Source organism: Bemisia tabaci, chromosome 10 (assembly GCF_918797505.1).
Source record: "Bemisia tabaci chromosome 10, PGI_BMITA_v3".
Lineage (NCBI taxonomy): Eukaryota > Metazoa > Arthropoda > Insecta > Hemiptera > Aleyrodidae > Bemisia > Bemisia tabaci.
The window spans coordinates 19826760-19845546 of record NC_092802.1 but is presented as its reverse complement, the minus strand read 5'-3'; the positions used below and the strand labels follow the sequence as shown (position 1 = coordinate 19845546).

The following is an 18787-nucleotide window of genomic DNA, read 5'->3' as shown; positions in this document are numbered from 1 at the left end:
CCTGTTGCACCTCTCTTTATAATAGAGCAACAGAGAAGGGAACAATTCAAGCTCGATAGGACTTTTTTTCTCATCAAAATTATATGCAGAAAACTTTATTGAAATGAAACGCACGTGGAGAATGATTATGAGAAATTGTGCCTAGAGCTTTACTTAGGAGTATATAGCTCCTGAACAAACTATTATATAACCTATAGAAGCTGCAAATCTCAGAGACCCTTAAAACAATTTCAATCTTACCTAAATTATACATAACAATGGCTTAAGACTAATCAATTCATGAATCTGGTTAGCTTTAAATCTAATTAATCCTTCAAATGTAGTCAACATTTTAGATGAATGACTTTAACCCTTATATGCTCGATCGCCGGGTCATATTGACCCAAGGCTTGTGAAAAATTTGTGACCTTCGGGTTGTATGAGGCCGGTCCATATAAGCTTCAGATATAAGTTTACAAACACACCCTAAAAAAGTAGACTTCAAACTACCAGGGCCGTATTTTTACATACTTGCCGCTCATGGGCCGCCTGTATTTTGCCACCTCCTTCTCATTCGTTTTGAAAATCAATGAAAATTATCAAGTGAACGTGCCGGGGGGGGGGGGGGGGAGGGGTGCATAATACGCGTTTACTAGTGTTGGACACATTTTTTGCGAAAGCCCTGTCAACACTACTGGCAAAAGTCGCGAAACTTAAGTTGCATAAACCTATCTCTGCGTGGACAAGGCCCTCCATTTATAAGGAATGAACAAACATAAAAGTGGTTTCATAATTATGACGCCGCGCTGCGCTGACCGCACTGCACTGTGTTTGGCGCAATGCGTGAAGTATTTCTACAGTCTTGTAGGCGCTATGCGTTTCACGCCGACCGCTGCGCTGCTGAACGCACTGTGTCTGATGCAATGCGTGAAGTATTCATGCAGTCTTGTAGGCGCTAAAATGTGTTACATGCCGACCGCCGCGCCGAGGGATTCTCCTTTTCATCTCAAGTCCTCGTCATCATTGCTCTCTGCGCCGCGCCGCTCCAGACCAAATCGCGTGTTTAGTTCCTCTCTAAACTCGACTAATTAAAGGTGCTGTCTCTTGTATCGCCAAAAGAGTACAAAATTAGAAATTACTTTACTCTCAGGAAATGAGAGATTTGGTCGCCTTTTCTCGTTTGTACTTTTTTTTCTGAATCAGATACTTTTTGTATACCTATATTTAAAAAAATTTCCTAATTTGCCGCCAAGAGCCGCGGCCCATGTGGAGATCACCTAAATCCGGCCCTGCAAACTACTAAAAAATAGGAGAAAAATCGAGTGTCAACAGTCAACACTGCCAAAAAGAAGATCTGTGGACGTATTCAGGCCCCCTTTTTTTAATCTTTTTTCTGGATCTGAACGACGGCACCTCATTCGCAGTACAGAGCGGAACATTGCGAGTTCACACCTCGAGCCATCGCTCCTTCAATGTCGCAGATGCAACACAGACATCAATCGAGCACGAATAGTTGTATTTTTGCGCCGTCATCAATGTGCATCCTTTCCCTTGTACTATTTTCATGGTGTGTTGCTTCCGTGCGTCTAATTTTCAGCGGTGTTCAGCGGTGCTTCAAGAGCTGATTTTTTTTTTTTTTTTCCCGCAAAAAACTTTAACGATCAAGAGTTGATAATTTTTACTTCTCACATTACTTCAACATCGTATATTACCAACGTCTCGATGGCAAAAGCACAAGATTTCCTATCTGCTATCTGATAATTTGGCAGAACGAATAAAAATTTCGATGTTTATATAATTTTGAGGTTAGATTTGCAATTTTTTATACAGTACAACGTCATTACAGGTCTCCCGTAGAAACCAAAAACGCTGGAATGAACCAAAAACATAAGCTTGCGTCTTTATACTGGAGAATGCGGTAATACCTCTTACTCAATTTTGCCAATTTTTTTAGTTAGGGGATTGTTCCTTAGCTCTCGCGTTATCTTTTGAGGTCGACCAAACTATTCAAAACAAAAGGGAAACTAAACAAGAGGTAACTGTCACAAGTTGGCAACCTTGTTTTAATGTAATACCTTTACTTAAATCCATTCAAAATAATTAATTCTGAGTGAATAAGTTTGCGATGACTTACACATCGATTTTGCAACGCCTCTGAATTGAAAAAATCAAATCTGCCAACTTGCGAGGACCGCTACAAAACTGAACCGGGTCCTGCGGGCTGATTGTTGAAAGTAGACAAAGCAATAGACAAAAATTACAAAAAGGAAATGGAGGGATCCTATTGGTGGAAGCGGGTGGTTGCAATGGACAAAGAAGGTACTTTGGTAATGGGTAATAGAGAATAGACTAACCAACGGCAACCCACGGGAGACCTTATAGCTAGTCTATCATTTTCTCCTTTAGTATATACGAACCACCCATCTCAACAAATGGAGATGTTGCATGTGTGAGGGATTTGCGATTTGACCATTGATTCTTGTGTAAAAGTTCGCGAGAAACACGATGGTGCCACTGGTTTTCTATGAAATCATCTCCCAAGCTAAAACAAAGCTCTCAAAGTGAGGCCAAAATGGAGGGGATATCCCACCCTACCGTGAGAGTCCACCTCTACATCAAAACAAACTCTCCATGCAAAGAATGGGAGCAAATACATTAGCAGGGTTGTCGTGTTTTCAGTTTTGGAGTCCCCAAATGAAGTGGCAACCCTGCTAATGTATTTGCTCCCTATCTTTGCATGGAGAGTTTGTTTTGATGTAGAGGTGGACTTTCAGGGTAAGGTGGGATATCCCCTCCATTTTGGCCTCACTTTGAGAGCTTTTTTTTAGCTTGGGAGATGATTTCAGAGAAAACCAGTGGCACCATCGTGTTTCTCGCGAACTTTTACACAAGAATCAATGGTCAAATCGCAAATCCCTCACACATGCAACATCTCCATTGGATCGCTACATAGTCCTTATAACTTCTTTGTCTATCGCTTTTTCTATCAAATTCAACACTCAGCCCGCTGGTAACTTGTCTATTGGTTTTTATCTCACAAGGAAGTGGATTTTCTGTTTTCAGCACCGTCAGTTTTCAGTTCGGCTCAGCGTCTTCTGCAGTTTGTCTTGCACGAATTGTGGTTTCGGCGAGTTTGTAGGGAGTCCTGCTGCTGTTGGAATGATACAAAGATAGTTATGAGTATCTCGGTCGAAGGAAAATTTCCACCATTTTGTTTCTTCCGTGCAAAAAGCCTTCATAAAAACAGGTAATTTTTTTAAAACCTACACATGTTTTACGAAGTATGTGAATGAGAGCTTTTATCGAATACTTTATCGTGCAAAATCAAAGAGGACATCAGAATGGGTCTGTCGCTTGCAAGAGGTGCAGCTAAATAAATGTACTCTTTAGAGATAAAATCACACGAAAATCATGTTTACTTCTCAACACGCTTTTTCAAGTTTCTCGCGTCTGCGGGCAGTTTTCAGGCACTGCCGACCAGGTTTGCATAGGCAGAGGAGCAAGAAAAACTAACCAGAGTCAACAAATTATTTCACTAACTTTATCTATTTTATGATTTCAATTGTTTCCAAGCGTTTGTTTCCTTAACCCCCTTTATTTTGCAAAAAAAAAAAAAAAAAAAAAAAATCCTTTGAATCAATTGGAATCTTATGCAAGGAGAGTCTATAACAGTTCGCGAGATTGTTTGTTTATTTATAGATTAGGTCTTTCTTTAGGCAAACCTGACTGCCGGCCACCAAGAAAAACTGCCCGGATATGCGGTTTTAAAATAGCGTGTTACAAACAACGCAGATTGTGCGCTAAGAAGTGGAATTTAAATTTTTATGGTGTACCCAATGTGAATTCCGAGCGAATCTACATATGTATCACTAGGAAGTGGACTCAATTGACCACACCTGTCACGTGCAACAGACCCTTTTCAATCACAAGTACCCATATTCACTATTTTCGCAGGTGCTTTTACTGAATGCTTCATCTATAACGAATAGCCTGCATCAGATCAACTGCTTTACTTACTGCTATTTGCCGTTCGAGGTTACAGAAAGTAGCATTAAACATGGTTATTTGTCATTTTTAAAAATAATGCGACTATTTGCAATATACTTGCGGATGTTCAGAAAATTATGGAATTATGGAAATATGGTCGATCCTTGGAACCTTGAAAAAAATTATTTAAGGTGTCGGAGAGGCACAGCAAAGATAGCCATTTTTAGGAGGCACTTGATGATGACTGTAGAAACAATCGCCTTCCCTATTTCCAAGATTTGGCTGTAATTTATTTTGGTAGGAATAATGATACTTACCTATACGTGCTTTCTCGAATGCTTCGTATAATTCTTTACCACTTGGAAGTGGTCCGTCTTCGGGCAAGAACTTCAAGTGCGCAAACTCTTTACGCACGAAGACATTTTTTTGTCGTCAGAACTGAAAATACATGTAAAGAAATAATGTTACTATAATTAAATGTGACACATATATACGAACTAATATCCAAATACATTGTAATGCCAACTTTGGCTGGCTAAGCTGAATGGAACATGGTAATTGATTTTTAAAAAAATGAGATGATGTAGAAATGTAGTTGAAATAGATTTGTATTTTCGCTTTACTTAGTTTGCTAATAGTTTTGTAACTTTTTTACTTTTTTTTCATTTTGTAAAATCTTTGCACTTTTTGTTCCTTTTGCACTGAAGAAGACCGCAGTTTGTTGACGGTCGGAACTTTTGCTTTGTTTTCTCATCTCCATGTAGTTCGAAATATTACTGGTTCAATTTATTTTTGGCTTGTGGCTCGATTTGTTTTAAATCGATCAACATGTTCTAATAACCAAAATAATTCATTCTCTCCTTGTCATTTTTCGTTTTATGCAAAATTCCTTTTTTCCTCTCTCCTATTTCTTTGTCCTTATCTCCTCCTTTTTTTGACTTTTGGTTTATTTCTCTGTATCGATCTTCCCTCTCTGAGGTGTTAATTAGAGTACCTTTATAGACAGAGTATGGCCATTTCTGTTCCGGTTTTTCATTGGTCGCGAGCGAATAGGCTGACACGATGCTCTTAGGGCCGTAAATAAACAAACAAGATGGCTGTTATCAGCAAGCAAGTTTGAGGTTATGCACATCTTACATCCTCCTGTGATATAGGCGAAAGGCGATTTAACAGTGTTTGTTTTCATGTGTTTTTTATGTGTTATTCGTAGATATGCTAATTTAAATTGTTACTGCCGTGTAATTGAAATTTTTGTCAAATTTTAGCTTCTTATCGATGTTACGGTGAGCCACCATCTTGTTTGTTTATTTACGGCCCTAAGAGCATCATGAAGCCTAAAAACTCGTTGACCAATCAAAAAGCGGAACAGTTTTCCTGTAGTAAAAAGATACGAATGGTCATACTCTGTCTATAAAGGTACTCTAGTGTTAATGACTGATTTGTCGAGGTACCTTCAAATAAATGTGTTCATCAACCAACCACACTTACTCTCGTTGAGTTGTTGGTCGAAGGTGTTGGTCGTGTATACGCGCACAAGGACCGGTGATTCGTATTTTTGTGGATCGTCACCTGTGTTCTGCAAATCTAAATAGGCGTACCGTTCGATTTGACGAAATGTCTCCTCAGTCGGCTGGTTTTCTTGCACCAGGTAAACGTCACCATATCGGTCGAACATTCGGTAAGGTGAACGCGCCATTGCCTTCGTTGAAACAACATGCGGCCTTTTAAGGGAAAAAAGAGTGAAAGTATGGTTAGCGGTACGTCTGCTAAGAATATTTTTTATCCATATACCTGAAGCAGAGGCGAGGCATGAATGGTCGATTATCGATATTTTCCCAACTGAAACTATGGTGAAGAATCGATTATTAAGGTGTTCGTTGCGAACGTCCTGTTAATCGATCCTTTGCCATAGGTTTAAATGACAGATCAATCAACGTATCGCAAAGCACGCCACGCCACTGACTTAAAGGGCAACTACTCATGGGCAATGATTAAAAAATCCCGATGTGCATATTACTGACACAAGTTAATTCCTGACAAGATGGAGACATGGTGCTGGGTCCACACCATTTCGCGGGGAAAACAAAGCCAAGAAGTTCCAAAAATTATAATAAAAAAGTTATTTTTGACTCATATCATACTTTTTTGAACTTCTTGGCTTTGCTTTCCCCACGAAATGGCGTGGACCCAGCACCATTTCTCCACCTTGTTACTTACAGTTCGGGCCACTTCTTGTTTTTTCGCATTAATTCCTAACTTCACAATAATTGCATAGATAATGGACCACTAGACAAGGCACGAGTAAGCACTCGGATACATGTGTTTCAACCAGAATTTCATATACATGGAACACTTTTCATGCCTTAAAATTATTGAATCAACTCCTAACCAATATATTACCGTTTTAATTTTACATTGGTTATGGGAAATTTGAATTTCACGGTCACAAAGAACTCAATACTCTACGTGAGTCAAATCGTGGCTTACAACGGTTTCGGCAGGCTTTTTAATCGATCACTGTCCCTTTCGCAACCTTCATCGTTCAAAGTGTAAACAACCTGCTACCAGTGGCGTAACGGACTTCCGCTGGGCCCCCCTGCAAAATTTTTTCTAGCCCCCCCCCAAGTCGATAAAATTCCAAAATTATCCCCCCTCCTACCCCTTCCCATTTTTTGGCCCGAGGCATCTCAAATCACGGACTTGGACTTAGAATGCCTCACCCCTCACCGTCCCAGATCCCGTACCCGATTATATGGGACCCCTAAAGGATCAAGGATCTAAAGGGTGGCGGGGGCCCAGCCCAGGCCCAAGGATCTACAGAGGGGCCCAGGCCCAAGGAGCAAGGCCCCAAGAGCCTTGGGGGACCTTTAGATTATTGTATCTCCCAAAGCCCGAAATACGAAAAGTGAAAAAAAAGAAAAAAAATTTAGTTATCACTGAGTGGAAATTGGAAGGCAGGGGCCCTCCAGCAAACAAAAAGTTCGGAACAGTCCGAAAGAAGTATGAAAAACCCCGAGCTAACATTAAAACTCAGAGGAAGAAGCCCCATCTCGGTAAGTGAAGGCCCAAAGTTTGAAACCAAAGCTAAGCATCAAAGAGAGAGAGAAAAAAAATTCCGGTGGCCGAGGGCCCCCTAGGCGCTTGGGCCCCCCTGCATAGCAGGGTCTGCGGGGGCGCCCGTTACGCCACTGCCTCCTACAACTGAGCCAAAGCGTCAGGATTGAGACTGCTATATTTTCGAATTGCAGAGCCTGTCACGGTAACGTATAGTGTGCGATTCGACTCCAGCAGACCATTTTTGGAGTTTTTGGAGTAGGTATCACTCTCTTTTTGTGCCGTAGTATCTTGATTTAGTTTGCGAGGAAAGCTCCGTACTCTTAAATTGTGCCTGTCATTCTTAATAAGTTGGAGCGCCTTCAATTTCGTATACTCTGTGCAACACCTCTGTTGCGAAATGGTTGCTTGAAGCGCCGCCGTGGCATGCCGCGGTGGCGCGGCGAGCCAGGGCGACCAGCGCGGCACGTGCATCGGCGCCTACAAACCTAACAGGGATACTTCACGCGTTGCGCAATGCGTGAAGTATCCCTGTTAGGTTTGTAGGCACCAATGCACGTGTCGCGCTGGCAGCACACCGCTCCGCCCTGTGTTTAGCTCTAATATTTAAACTCGCGGAGTCCGCATTTTTCAACTCATGATTTTGAAATGTTTGCACACTCTAAATTAATTATTCTTATTTAAATTGATGGGGGAAAAAGTGCGCGTTTCGCGCTGCTAACATGCCGCTTCGCTCTGTATTAGGCTCTAATATTTACACTCGCAGAGTTAGCTTCTTTCAACGCAAGATTTTGAAATTTGAAAATTAAATGCGTATTTTGTGAATATTAAGGTGGTTCCATGTCAACTTCAGTGATTTCCATACCACTTTAATTTTTTCTTTTATATTTTGTACTTTTACTGGGCTGCAGCGTGGTGTACGTGCAATCAAACGCTCAAAATTGGACGTATTTGACTCTAAGAGATTGATGTACAATTTGGGTGACCAAAGATTGTGTTCTTCTTGGTGTACTGATATCGAAACTGCACTCGAATGCGATATTTTCTCTCTAAAAAAAACTACGCCTTTAAAACGTTGAACTTCTTTGTTAAAATTGGTAAGTGAGTGCTTTAGTCTCCTGAAAACAGAATTGCGATCTCAGAATTGGAGAAAATTGACGAGTAGCTGAAAAAATGGAACCAATTGATGCGATATATCGCATGCCGTTCTGACACAAAATATGACGTCTATCGAATCCACCTTAACTAAATAAAATGCCAAAATTTTCAACTATCGAACTATCACCTATCAACTATCAACTATCAAACTATCAACTATCAACTATCATCTATCAACTATCACACTATCAACTATCAACTATCAAATTTCAAACTATCAAATTTCAAAATATCAAATTTCAAACTATGAAAATTTCCAACAATGACAAAATGATTATAATATACCTATAATGTAATAAAGTATACACGCTCTAATCATTTAATTTGTATTACCTTTATGTTATGTACTTACATGTTATACTATTTTTGTAATAAATTTTGCCAACATGCTTTTCAATTCATTCTGCAACATTTCATTTCCACGTGGTAATAATGATTTATAATGCCTATAATCCTTTATAATGCATTATAATAGTAATGCCGCATTATAATGTCGTATAATACATAGGCTGTCCCAAAACAACTGGCACTAAGTCTGTAATTCGGGAACTACAATAGATATCGACATGTGGTTTGCGGGAGGTGATAGCTCATACTCTTAGCTCTTAAACTAGCCTAAGTTGAGCTAATTTGGTTAAAAACTCAACGAGTTACATCGATTTTCCCGAGACGTGTAAGAAATACCCCTACGGAATTTTTCGGTAATTTTTCATTCCTTAACTTTGCCTCCGCAAGCTGTGAAATTGGTTCAGACGTTATGAATCAAGTTTCCACTTCTCTGGATGCAAGTTTCCACTTGTCAGCAAGTGTTTCCATCACAGCCGAGAAGTTTTTTTCTGTTTGCAAAGTCAGTTTAGTGAAATTGTCCGGCCTGATACAGCGTTTTTTTTGTGTTTCGTCATGAGTTCACCCGCGGAGTTGAAGCAAGAGCAACGATACGCAATTCGATATTGCGTTCGTCGTGAATTATCTGCTTCTGAAACATTTCTAAGCCACTGTCATTTCATTCACAGTTTCAGAAGCAGATAATTCACGACGAACGCAATATCGAATTGCGTATCGTTGCTCTTGCTTCAACTCCGCGGGTGAACTCATGACGAAAAAAAAAAAAAAACGCTCTATCAGGCCGGACAATTTCACTAAACTGACTTTGCAAACAGAAAAAAACTTCTCGGCTGTGATGGAAACACTTGCTGACAAGTGGAAACTTGCATCCAGAGAAGTGGAAACTTGATTCATAACGTCTGAACCAATTTCACAGCTTGCGGAGGCAAAGTTAAGGAATGAAAAATTACCGAAAAATTCCGTAGGGGTATTTCTTACACGTCTCGGGAAAATCGATGTAACTCGTTGAGTTTTTAACCAAATTAGCTCAACTTAGGCTAGTTTAAGAGCTAAGAGTATGAGCTATCACCTCCCGCAAACCACATGTCGATATCTATTGTAGTTCCCGAATTACAGACTTAGTGCCAGTTGTTTTGGGACAGCCTATGTATAACGCAACGATTCATGTCATACTGATTATGATTATTGTGAGATGAATTCTGTTTTCTCTGATTCTATGTTTCATACGTGCGAAGGACGTACGGGTCGCTAGTCTCTTTTAATAATTTTTGAATACCTCCTTTCCACACAGCTACTACTTATTGAGATAATATGGATATCATCGCTTGGAAAAGGTTATACAAATATCTGCCAAGTCTTAAGAAATGAAGTAATTCTTTCATATATAAACAAACAAACAAACAAACAAACAAACAAACAAACAAACAAACAAACAAACAAAAAATAGTTATAAGGTATTTTTCATATCGAAATTTTTAAGGATAGAAACAAAACCAAATATTCACCAATGACAATGAAACAAGATGAATCAAAGGAAAAAATGAAAGTAACATTTTATTTAAAAAATGAGTTACCACGATAACACCTCCTGCTCTCTCAATTTTCTCATTTCGAAATTGTTAATATAATTTTACACACGAGCTAAAATACAACGCTTGGACCAAGTCACTGTTATCAATTTTCCGCGCGGACGTAAACTAATTTACAAAACAGGTGCGCGGACAAAAAATCGTTGACGGAATGTTCTGAAACCTATACTCCTCGTATGTGAGTGCAATAAACTCGAAATTATATCTTTAGAATTAAATAATCAAATCATATTTATGTTATCTGTAGCTAACAAGCAACAATTTCACATTGAAGTACGTTTTATTTTAACCAAAATCAGTGGAAAATGAGAGAGGATTGCGATTTGACTATTATAATGCAGAACATCACCACCATTAATTTTCCGCCTTCCGGTGCGTTTGAAATGTGTTGCAGTTTTTTGGATTTTTAAAAGCGGTTTTCTCAGCGATTTCGGCTCCATAAGATGCGGAAAAATCTCCACACTATCTACTCACCTAGTACGTTTAGTACCTAGTACATGAAATAAACAAGGCTCAGTAACGCACTATTGCAATTTTACGTGTCGACACACATTCCGCTTGCAAATTATTGCCTGTGATTGCTGACTGCCCGAGACACAGATAACCAAAGTGCTAAACTTAAATCTCCCTTTCCTACGTTGCAGACTTCCTATCATATTACGTTTTTTTTTTTTTGTTTGGGAAACTAGTCATTTTACTATCTTGAATACTTCCTTAATTTTTCTTCTCCACCAGCAAATATTTCTGTATAAATTTTAAGCTTTAAAATTGGTTTGTTATCCTTCGAAAAATTAAAGTAGGAGCGGAAATTTTGAAACACCGCAATGTAGAAACGTGCAGTCTTACGCTTTGGCCTGTCATTATTTTAGAATTGCGTAACGAATGCGCGACTGAATTACAGAAAAGGGCATTGATTTCTCAACCTACTCACACATAAGGTGAAACTCCCCGAATCGAGTCTCCAGCTGAAAAATACCTCCTTTTTGCTGATCTTGCTCTCTGCTCCGGTTTTTTTCAGCTAGAACGTCAAAGCTGGGTGCTTCACCTCTGTTACATTATTTTTTATCATCAGTTTTTACTTTTTGCTTGAATCTAACATGGCCTTTCGATATGAGTCACTCTAGTTTCACAACTCCAAGCGAAATTCACAATTTCCACCATCATGTGGCATTTTCCTCAAATTGAAATGAACCATGAAAGTTTCGGTTAGATGATGTTTGCTATATGTATAAGTATATTGCTTCAAAGCGACACAAATTATAACTGTTTAAAATCTAGCCAGTGTGTTAATGATCATCGATCCATAAAGCAAATATTCAAATATATGTCATTCAATTTTGATGGAAAAACTGAGGCATTTAACTAAAACCATTTTAAGTTCTGCTTGGAGTTCCAAAACCGGGGTGGCTTGCTTTGATTCGCGATGAATTTAATTTTTTAAAAATGCCCGGATGGTTCTTAGCTTCATTCTCGCCAGGCTTAAAGGGAATAACTTTTTTTTCTCTCTAATATTGATGATGAATCAGTACCATAGCTTCATATATTTAATGTTTTTGCCTTTGAATGCTGATAAAAACCACGATGCACGAACTTCTTTCGCAAAAATAAAAATTGAAAAAAAAAAAAAAAAAAAAAATCTTGCACAAGGTAACCGTGCAACAGTTGTTTACTTTGCAGTTTAAGAGATAGAAGAAAATTGCCTATCATTGGAGGAAGAGAAGAAGACGAAAACTTGAGTGGGTTCAATGTTCATTGAACTGATAGTTTTAGTGTATGGACTACAAGATAAATTTATTTTTTTAATTGCTTGATTTCATCTAATTTAGTGTCATTATTATTGCATTTTGAACAGTCTTATTTTGTTTTTTCATGGCAGTTTGAATTCAAACTGCTATCAAAACCATTGAAATCAGGAAGCCATTACTGAGAATTATTGGACCACATATTAGAGAGGCAATGAGTACAATTTTTGTGTCTATGGTAGACAAGTCATGGTGCACTTTTGAAGCTAAGAGGGTGAAATTTTGTCATCTAGGTGACTTGATTTTAAATAAGTGGAATAAACACTGTTACACGATCTCCAAAAAGTAAGTAGGTTTTTTTTTTTTTTTTTTTTTTTTTTTTTTTTTTTTTTTTTATTATTAAGAATGCAAAATTAACTTTTTTTGCTCTGAAATAGGTAGGTGGAAAGACTCTGTCTTTTCTAATACTTACTTATCTCCCATATCAACATTTATATGAATTCCTACATGAAATGAATGAATGAATGATACAATTTTCTGTTGACCATACTTTTGAGGCACGTCGGAAATAACTTACCCTCCTGCCGTGAGACCTGAGTTTGTCCATTTATCGAAAGAATAATCTCTTGCGTGACGTCTATCAGATGTTGATGATGATATTGGTGACCGTGACTGACGACTCTTCCTCGCTGAACCTTGACAAATAAAAATCATATAACTAGTTTTTGTAGTTGAAAGTCATTTCGACGTAAGAACCCTAATAGCGTCTTTTTATGTATAAAATATTTAAAAAAAACTAAAAATTATATCGACAGATAAGATTAAATAACTGACGTATAAGGATTATATGACGAAATATGGACGAAAATTGGATGTCTATCAAAAGTATCTGTATTAAGTTATGTTATACTATGAAAATAGATATAAAGATTACAGGCTAGTTTAGGTTATTTATATGTAGACACTTAGATTAGATGCAAAGGCTGTTAACTATTCAATAACTAGGTACTATGAAAATATTCTACAATGGGTGCTATAATTCATTAATAAACGAGAAATAAATGATCATATTTTGTGTTCTACATATATTCATTTATTTTTATTCCGTTTCTCTAATCTTTTTGAGACTGTTGAATGAATCGTTTTCGATACATCAAACAGGCGTTCTATCGCTGAGTTTATATTAATATCCATTGGTTCAACATGTACACATGGCCTGAAAAGTCAATCGAGTAATCAGAGGGCACAGATTTTTGTGATTGATTTTTAATTCTTATGAGTATAAAATGACAATGAAAAGTAAAATTGCTAAGAATTTTCTCATTTCAATCCCGAAATTCTTGTCTGAGGTTATCTTCTATTGTTTTGAACCAAAAAATTGAGCCACTATATAACGAAAACCGGGAGCGGGACCGGATTCAGTAGCGTGGCGTGCATTGCGATCTATCGATTGTTATGCCATTTAAACCTATGGAAAAGGATCGATAAACAGGGTGTTCGCAGCGAACACCTTAATAATCGATTCTTTACCATAAGTTTAAATGGCGTAACAATCGATATATCGCAAAGCACGCCACGCCACTGACCGGATTATTTGTAGTTCATATATTCTTGATGTAAAACAATTGAATCTTTCATTATGTAACGAGATAATAATTACAAATCTGCACTTTTCGCACACAAATTCTATTTTCTCTTGAATCATCGTTGTGCAATTGCATCCGTTTTAGAATACAGTCTTTTAGGTATCCGTTGTATTTTCTTTACATACTTTGTTTAGGAAAGAAAGGTTTCGCTCCGGCCAATCACAATACAATAATGAATGTAGTCCAAGTGTCTTACCTGAACCGCCTTGTCCAATTGAGAGGTCCTGTTTTATGTTGCGCTTGGAGTCATTCGAATTGATCCTCCCGAACACGACTTTTCCACCTTTCCTGTGAATTATTTTTTACCATAAATTTAAATAAGAATAATCCATGCAGAATGTTCAAACATAGCAGAATCATACGTTGAAAATCGCTGACACCGCGAGTTTAAATATTAGAGCCTGACACAGAGTAGAGCGCCTGCCGTGTTAGCAGCGCGACATGCGGACTGGCGCTTACAAACCTAACAGGGATACTTCATGCATTGCGCAATGCGTGAAGTATCCTTGTTGGGTTTGTAGGCGCCAGTGCGCGTTCAGCGTTGGCCGCCCGCCGCGCAGCAGCGTGCGGCGCTTCCAGCAACTGTCGTGACAAAGGTATTGCACAAAATCATAGAAAATTGAAGAAGCTCCAACGTATTAAGAATGACAGGCATTCCTTATGTAAGAGCACGAACATTGCCTCGCAAAATAAATCAAGATACTACAACACCGAAAGGGAGCGGTAGTCTAAAAACTCACCAAGTCCTAGCATCCGTATTTAATAACTTTTAGCACAATTTTTGAATTTCATAAGCTAATAAAATGACTCAATTTAGGCAGAAAAATTCTTGAGCATACCGTCCAGAGGACTTTGCGTGGACGCAACTACGCGTGGACATGTAAAATCCCGCCTAAGCAATTCAACCAACCAATTATGTACCAAGTTATGCGGGACTCATGAGCCGTAGGTATGTGTCTTGAGTGTTGTGACCAGGGCTCATGAGTTAAAGTCGCTCAGGGGCGGCAGCGGCGGCGGTTTTGTCACTCGCGCTATATGTATAAGTCCCAATCATTCTTACGACCCTCGACTAACTAGCACACCCAATTTTCCCCACCTGCGCCTATATTTGGTAGCAATACTTCCATATGATCATATAAATTTTTTTTTAAATTTTTTTTATTTCAGGAAAAGTTTTAACATTTGACTCAACAATCAAAGTAAACACAACATTCCGTACAACTAAATCACTTTTAGCAGAGGGAAATCACCACGATTATAGTGTTGTAAATAAAAATATCAAATTATTGTACCACTCGAATAAATATCAAATTATTGTACCTCTCTCTTGCAGTAATTTGCATCGAAGATTGAGAAAACATTGCATGGTAAAAGATTTAATCAAGTTGGCCTTGACGAAAGATCGATCCCCCTTCGAAGCTCTTGAGAGCTTATAGTATAAATAGGGTAAAATTAAAACCTAAGCTTCAACAGCTGGAGTGATACGCACCGAAAATAGCTCCCGGTTTTCTGCATGGCATGTCTCAGATTCATAGAGTTAGACTGGAGCGCGTTTTTGAGCCTCTCCAATTTGCATCCTTCACTTTTCCTTCTCAGGGCATTCTGCGCATGAAATGTCAAAGTTAAGCTCTTGTGTGAGGGCGATTGGCCGGATTACACCAGAATCAAACTAACCGCACTTTTATTTTTTATAAGAGGAAAGAGTTAACATAACGCCTTGAAAATTGCTGTAAATTTTCTCTCACTAATTAAGAATGAACACCTAACATTATATAAAACTAGGGGGCTATGCTCCTGGCCGCTACGCGTCCCAACCTCCCGGAGGGCGCTTCGCGTTCTTTTAGGCCCGCGTCGGCAAAAGAGCGACCGAAAAGGTAACGTTGCATGGTGGCAACGATCATGGTGTCAATAAACCAAAAATCTGATCGTGGAGTCAACGATTGTTGACGTCGTGATCAGGCAGTAAAACGCAAAAATGGGCCCTGAGCATGGTGTCAACGATCACGGTGTCAACAAACAGAAAAATATCTTCCTTGTGAGTAAAATTAAAAAATTAAGTGTACAGGAGAGGTCTGGGTCACGTATAGTTGGATTAGGTTAGTTTAGATCAGGACATGTACGGTTAGATTAAGTAGGTAAGGTTAAAGTTATGTAGGGTAAGGTCGGGGAAAGTTCAGCTCTGTGAAAGTGGGATAGGTCTTGCAAGGTGAAGTTGGGTAAGGTTAGGTAAAGTTGGGTAAGGTTAGGTTAGGTTAGGTTAGGTTAGGTTAGGTCAGGTCAGGTTAGGTTAAGATAGGTTAGAGTAGGTAAATAACACGAGAAAAACAAGACTTGAAATGTAAAATGTGTTATTGAGGCAAGTTTTAAGTTTCTTGACGTCGTGATCGTTGACACCGTGATCATTTTTCATGAGGGTCGGAATTTTTTATTTTTGGATGATCGTGGTGTCAACAAAAACTTAGAAAAACTGTTTGTTGACACCATGATCGTTGACACCATGCTACGTAATCCCGAAAAAATGAAAATATTTTCATACCCCACTCTTATTTATCCAACCTCCCTCTGGCCGGGAGGAATTGAACCAATAAGAATCGAATGAAAAAATTCGGCATTTATTTCAAACTTCACGCCGAGACTTACACGAAACGGAACGGAGCGTTCCGTCGCTTTTGGGTAGTCTGAAGCAAAGGAGCATATCCTTCGATTCACTTACTCTACCAACAGACCAGCAACAGACCAAGATTCAACATTTCCCGCTTACTTAACTTTTCCGCTGAAATTCTCGCCATTTTTCATTGGCGGGAATTTCAAATTTTGCCCCCCTTTCTAAGCTTTCTGGTCTTCTCTAATATGAAAAAACCTGGGTCCTATTTTCAAATTCTGATTCCAGCGGGCTCATTTAGAGACCATCACCTGTCGATGACCGCAAGAATCATGAAAATCGGCTCAGTAGAACGCTCAAACGAACTATGACAAAAATAAAAAATTACATTGTTTAAATGGGAGAACTCGCAACTTTAGCACGTAATATAAAAAAAATCTGGGTCATTTTTTCAAAATCTAAATTAAAAGGGCTAATCTAGACGCAATTACCTGTAGATAGCCGCAAAAATCATGAAAATCTGGCGGTATATTTGCAGCAACGCATAGTAAGATCGCTAACTTCGTAAAAGAATAAGGATTGAGGCTCAGTTGCGTTGAGCTCAAAAGATATGCACCAAGTCGTGTTTTTGAAAAAAATGAATTTTGAGTCTTTTTTTTTAACTAGTTGTACATTGCATCCTGTTAAAAAGTCAGTCGAGAAAACGAATTTTTGAACATGAAAGTAGTTGATAAAATTTATCCTTGACATTGAGTCTTTTGAAGGTCAAATTTGATGCGGCTTTGAGCGTTGCTCTTACCATTTGACCGTATTTTACACTTCTCAGAATCCGTTCGTGAAAAAGTTCAAGGGTGCAGCAGCAAACTGAGATTATAATTAACATAATTGGCTACAAAATTAAAAATGAATTCTCATCTTCAAAGAGTCACCAACGGAGAGCGAGGATAAAACAATTTTTGCGATGAGGAACTACAATTTCTGGCTCATCTGTAAAAAACACTTACCTATATGTATCGGGAAACTAATGGCACATACGTTGTTTCTAAACTGAGCCAGATATTGTAGTTCCAAACTGAAAAATGTAGTTCAAATGAACCTTTTCGGTCCATATTTAGGGTTGGGCATTCATAGGCAACTCTGAGCGTAATGTATCTCGTAAAAATGACAGCGCAGGGACAGGATCGATTTTTTTGGAGGCTCTTCGAATCTTAATGCACATTGGGAAAATTAGCTTTGATTCGTCTTTTTAATTGACGTTTTTACAACAGACTATTTTGAAACATTATCAAATAACTTTAAGGAACACATTTTTTTCCATGATCATTTAATGACGATGGCACAATGAGCCGTTGACAAATGAGAGAATATATTTTTAATTCCAAAAAGAATCCATTTTTTCCGTGAATGTCTGCAAAATAACCGATAGTATTCTTTCAGTGTAGTTCATTTAGTAATTTGATTGTATGGAGTCTCGCACGGTGAAAAAGAGGAGTTATGAAGATTTTGGTATTTTGAAAATATCTTCAACACATGTCATCGAAATATAAATTAAATTTCATAGCGATAAAATGATCTTTTTAAAAATATTTGACAATTCTTTTGACACAGAGGTTCCTAAAAAGTTTTCAACACATTTTTAAAATATAATTGCACAGTTCTGCCACAGAAACAGAACGAGCGGATCAACATTAGGTGTTTCAGAGAAAACTTATTCGTACTTTTCTTTACATATCTTTGTGTAGATCTCAAAATTATATGCTAATTTTTCTTTTACTCTCGAGGTTTGTGGTTCTCCCTTTTCCTCACCATGTCAAAACTTCAAATTTTAAACATTATTTTCTAATGCCTTACAACTGATACCTTATTTTAGAACCAATACATGTTATTTATTAATACTCATATTTTTCGGAGGAATAATTCTTGGCTATTTTTGGGTGCGGGTGTGGATTTTTTTTATCAACGGGATTGAGAAAATGGACTCACCGAATTCAAAGACACTAAGAGGATGATCAGACACAGAAGAATCCACACTTGCATTGTTCCACGAATTTTGAAACCAACATGAAATTTAACCGTTCTAGCCATTTTGTTGAGTCTCTCTCGAGTGTAAGGAGTGACTAATACTTGGAAAGGAAAATCCTGGAGATTTTTCGTATTTTTTTGCGCGTCATATCATGCACATAGGACATGCCATTTTCTTGTTCGCTGGTTTCAATAGCTCGTGATTTGTAAACGGGAAGGAAAAAATCAAGCGAGATTTGAAAATTTATTTTATTTCCAAGAAGGAAAAAAAGGTCACAAATGAAGAATGAAAAAGCAAACATCATAATATTGCTCCTTTGTCTTCGGGGAATTTTCCACTGTTCATATAATTTATTTTTCATACTGGAAAGCTTTTCTCATCCCTTTTTAAAAAATTAGATATGCTGTATATGCCCATGGTATTCTCATCAGGAATACGCTATAAGAGCTTAACTGTACACAAAAAAATTCAGGAAAAACGAAATACTTGTATATTATTCAGTGATTACAAACAGTACCTTCCTTAGGTAGCGAGACAAATCATCATCATATAGCCAGGTTGAGGTGTAATATGTTTTGCTGCGGGACGATTTTGCGGTCAACGCAATGCACATATCCTTAAATGGGAAATTATTCTAGTACTAATAATATTTTTACTACTGC

General features: G+C 38.1%; 1 protein-coding gene across 3 annotated transcripts; it reads right to left on the bottom strand.

Moving 5' to 3' along the window:
• Nucleotides 1-11: 11 nt before the first annotated feature.
• On the bottom strand, nt 12-14679 carry LOC140225579 (uncharacterized). 3 transcript variants are annotated; one of them, XR_011900616.1, is made up of 4 exons: nt 12432-14679; nt 5455-5687; nt 4284-4404; nt 12-3130 (listed from the first exon to the last, which is right to left on the bottom strand). XR_011900616.1 is itself a non-coding variant. In XM_072304861.1 (4 exons), the coding sequence occupies exons 3-4, from the start codon at nt 5660-5662 to the stop codon at nt 4373-4375; spliced, it is 240 nt and encodes a 79-aa protein (XP_072160962.1). In that variant the 5' UTR covers nt 5663-5687; nt 12432-12549; nt 13697-14679; the 3' UTR covers nt 12-4372. The 3 variants fall into 3 exon arrangements, 2 of the variants coding, with proteins under 2 accessions (XP_072160962.1, XP_072160961.1); XM_072304861.1 differs by having other exon boundaries at nt 12-4404; nt 12432-12549; nt 13697-14679; XM_072304860.1 differs by having other exon boundaries at nt 12-4404.
• Between the last annotated feature and the right edge of the window lie 4108 nt (nt 14680-18787).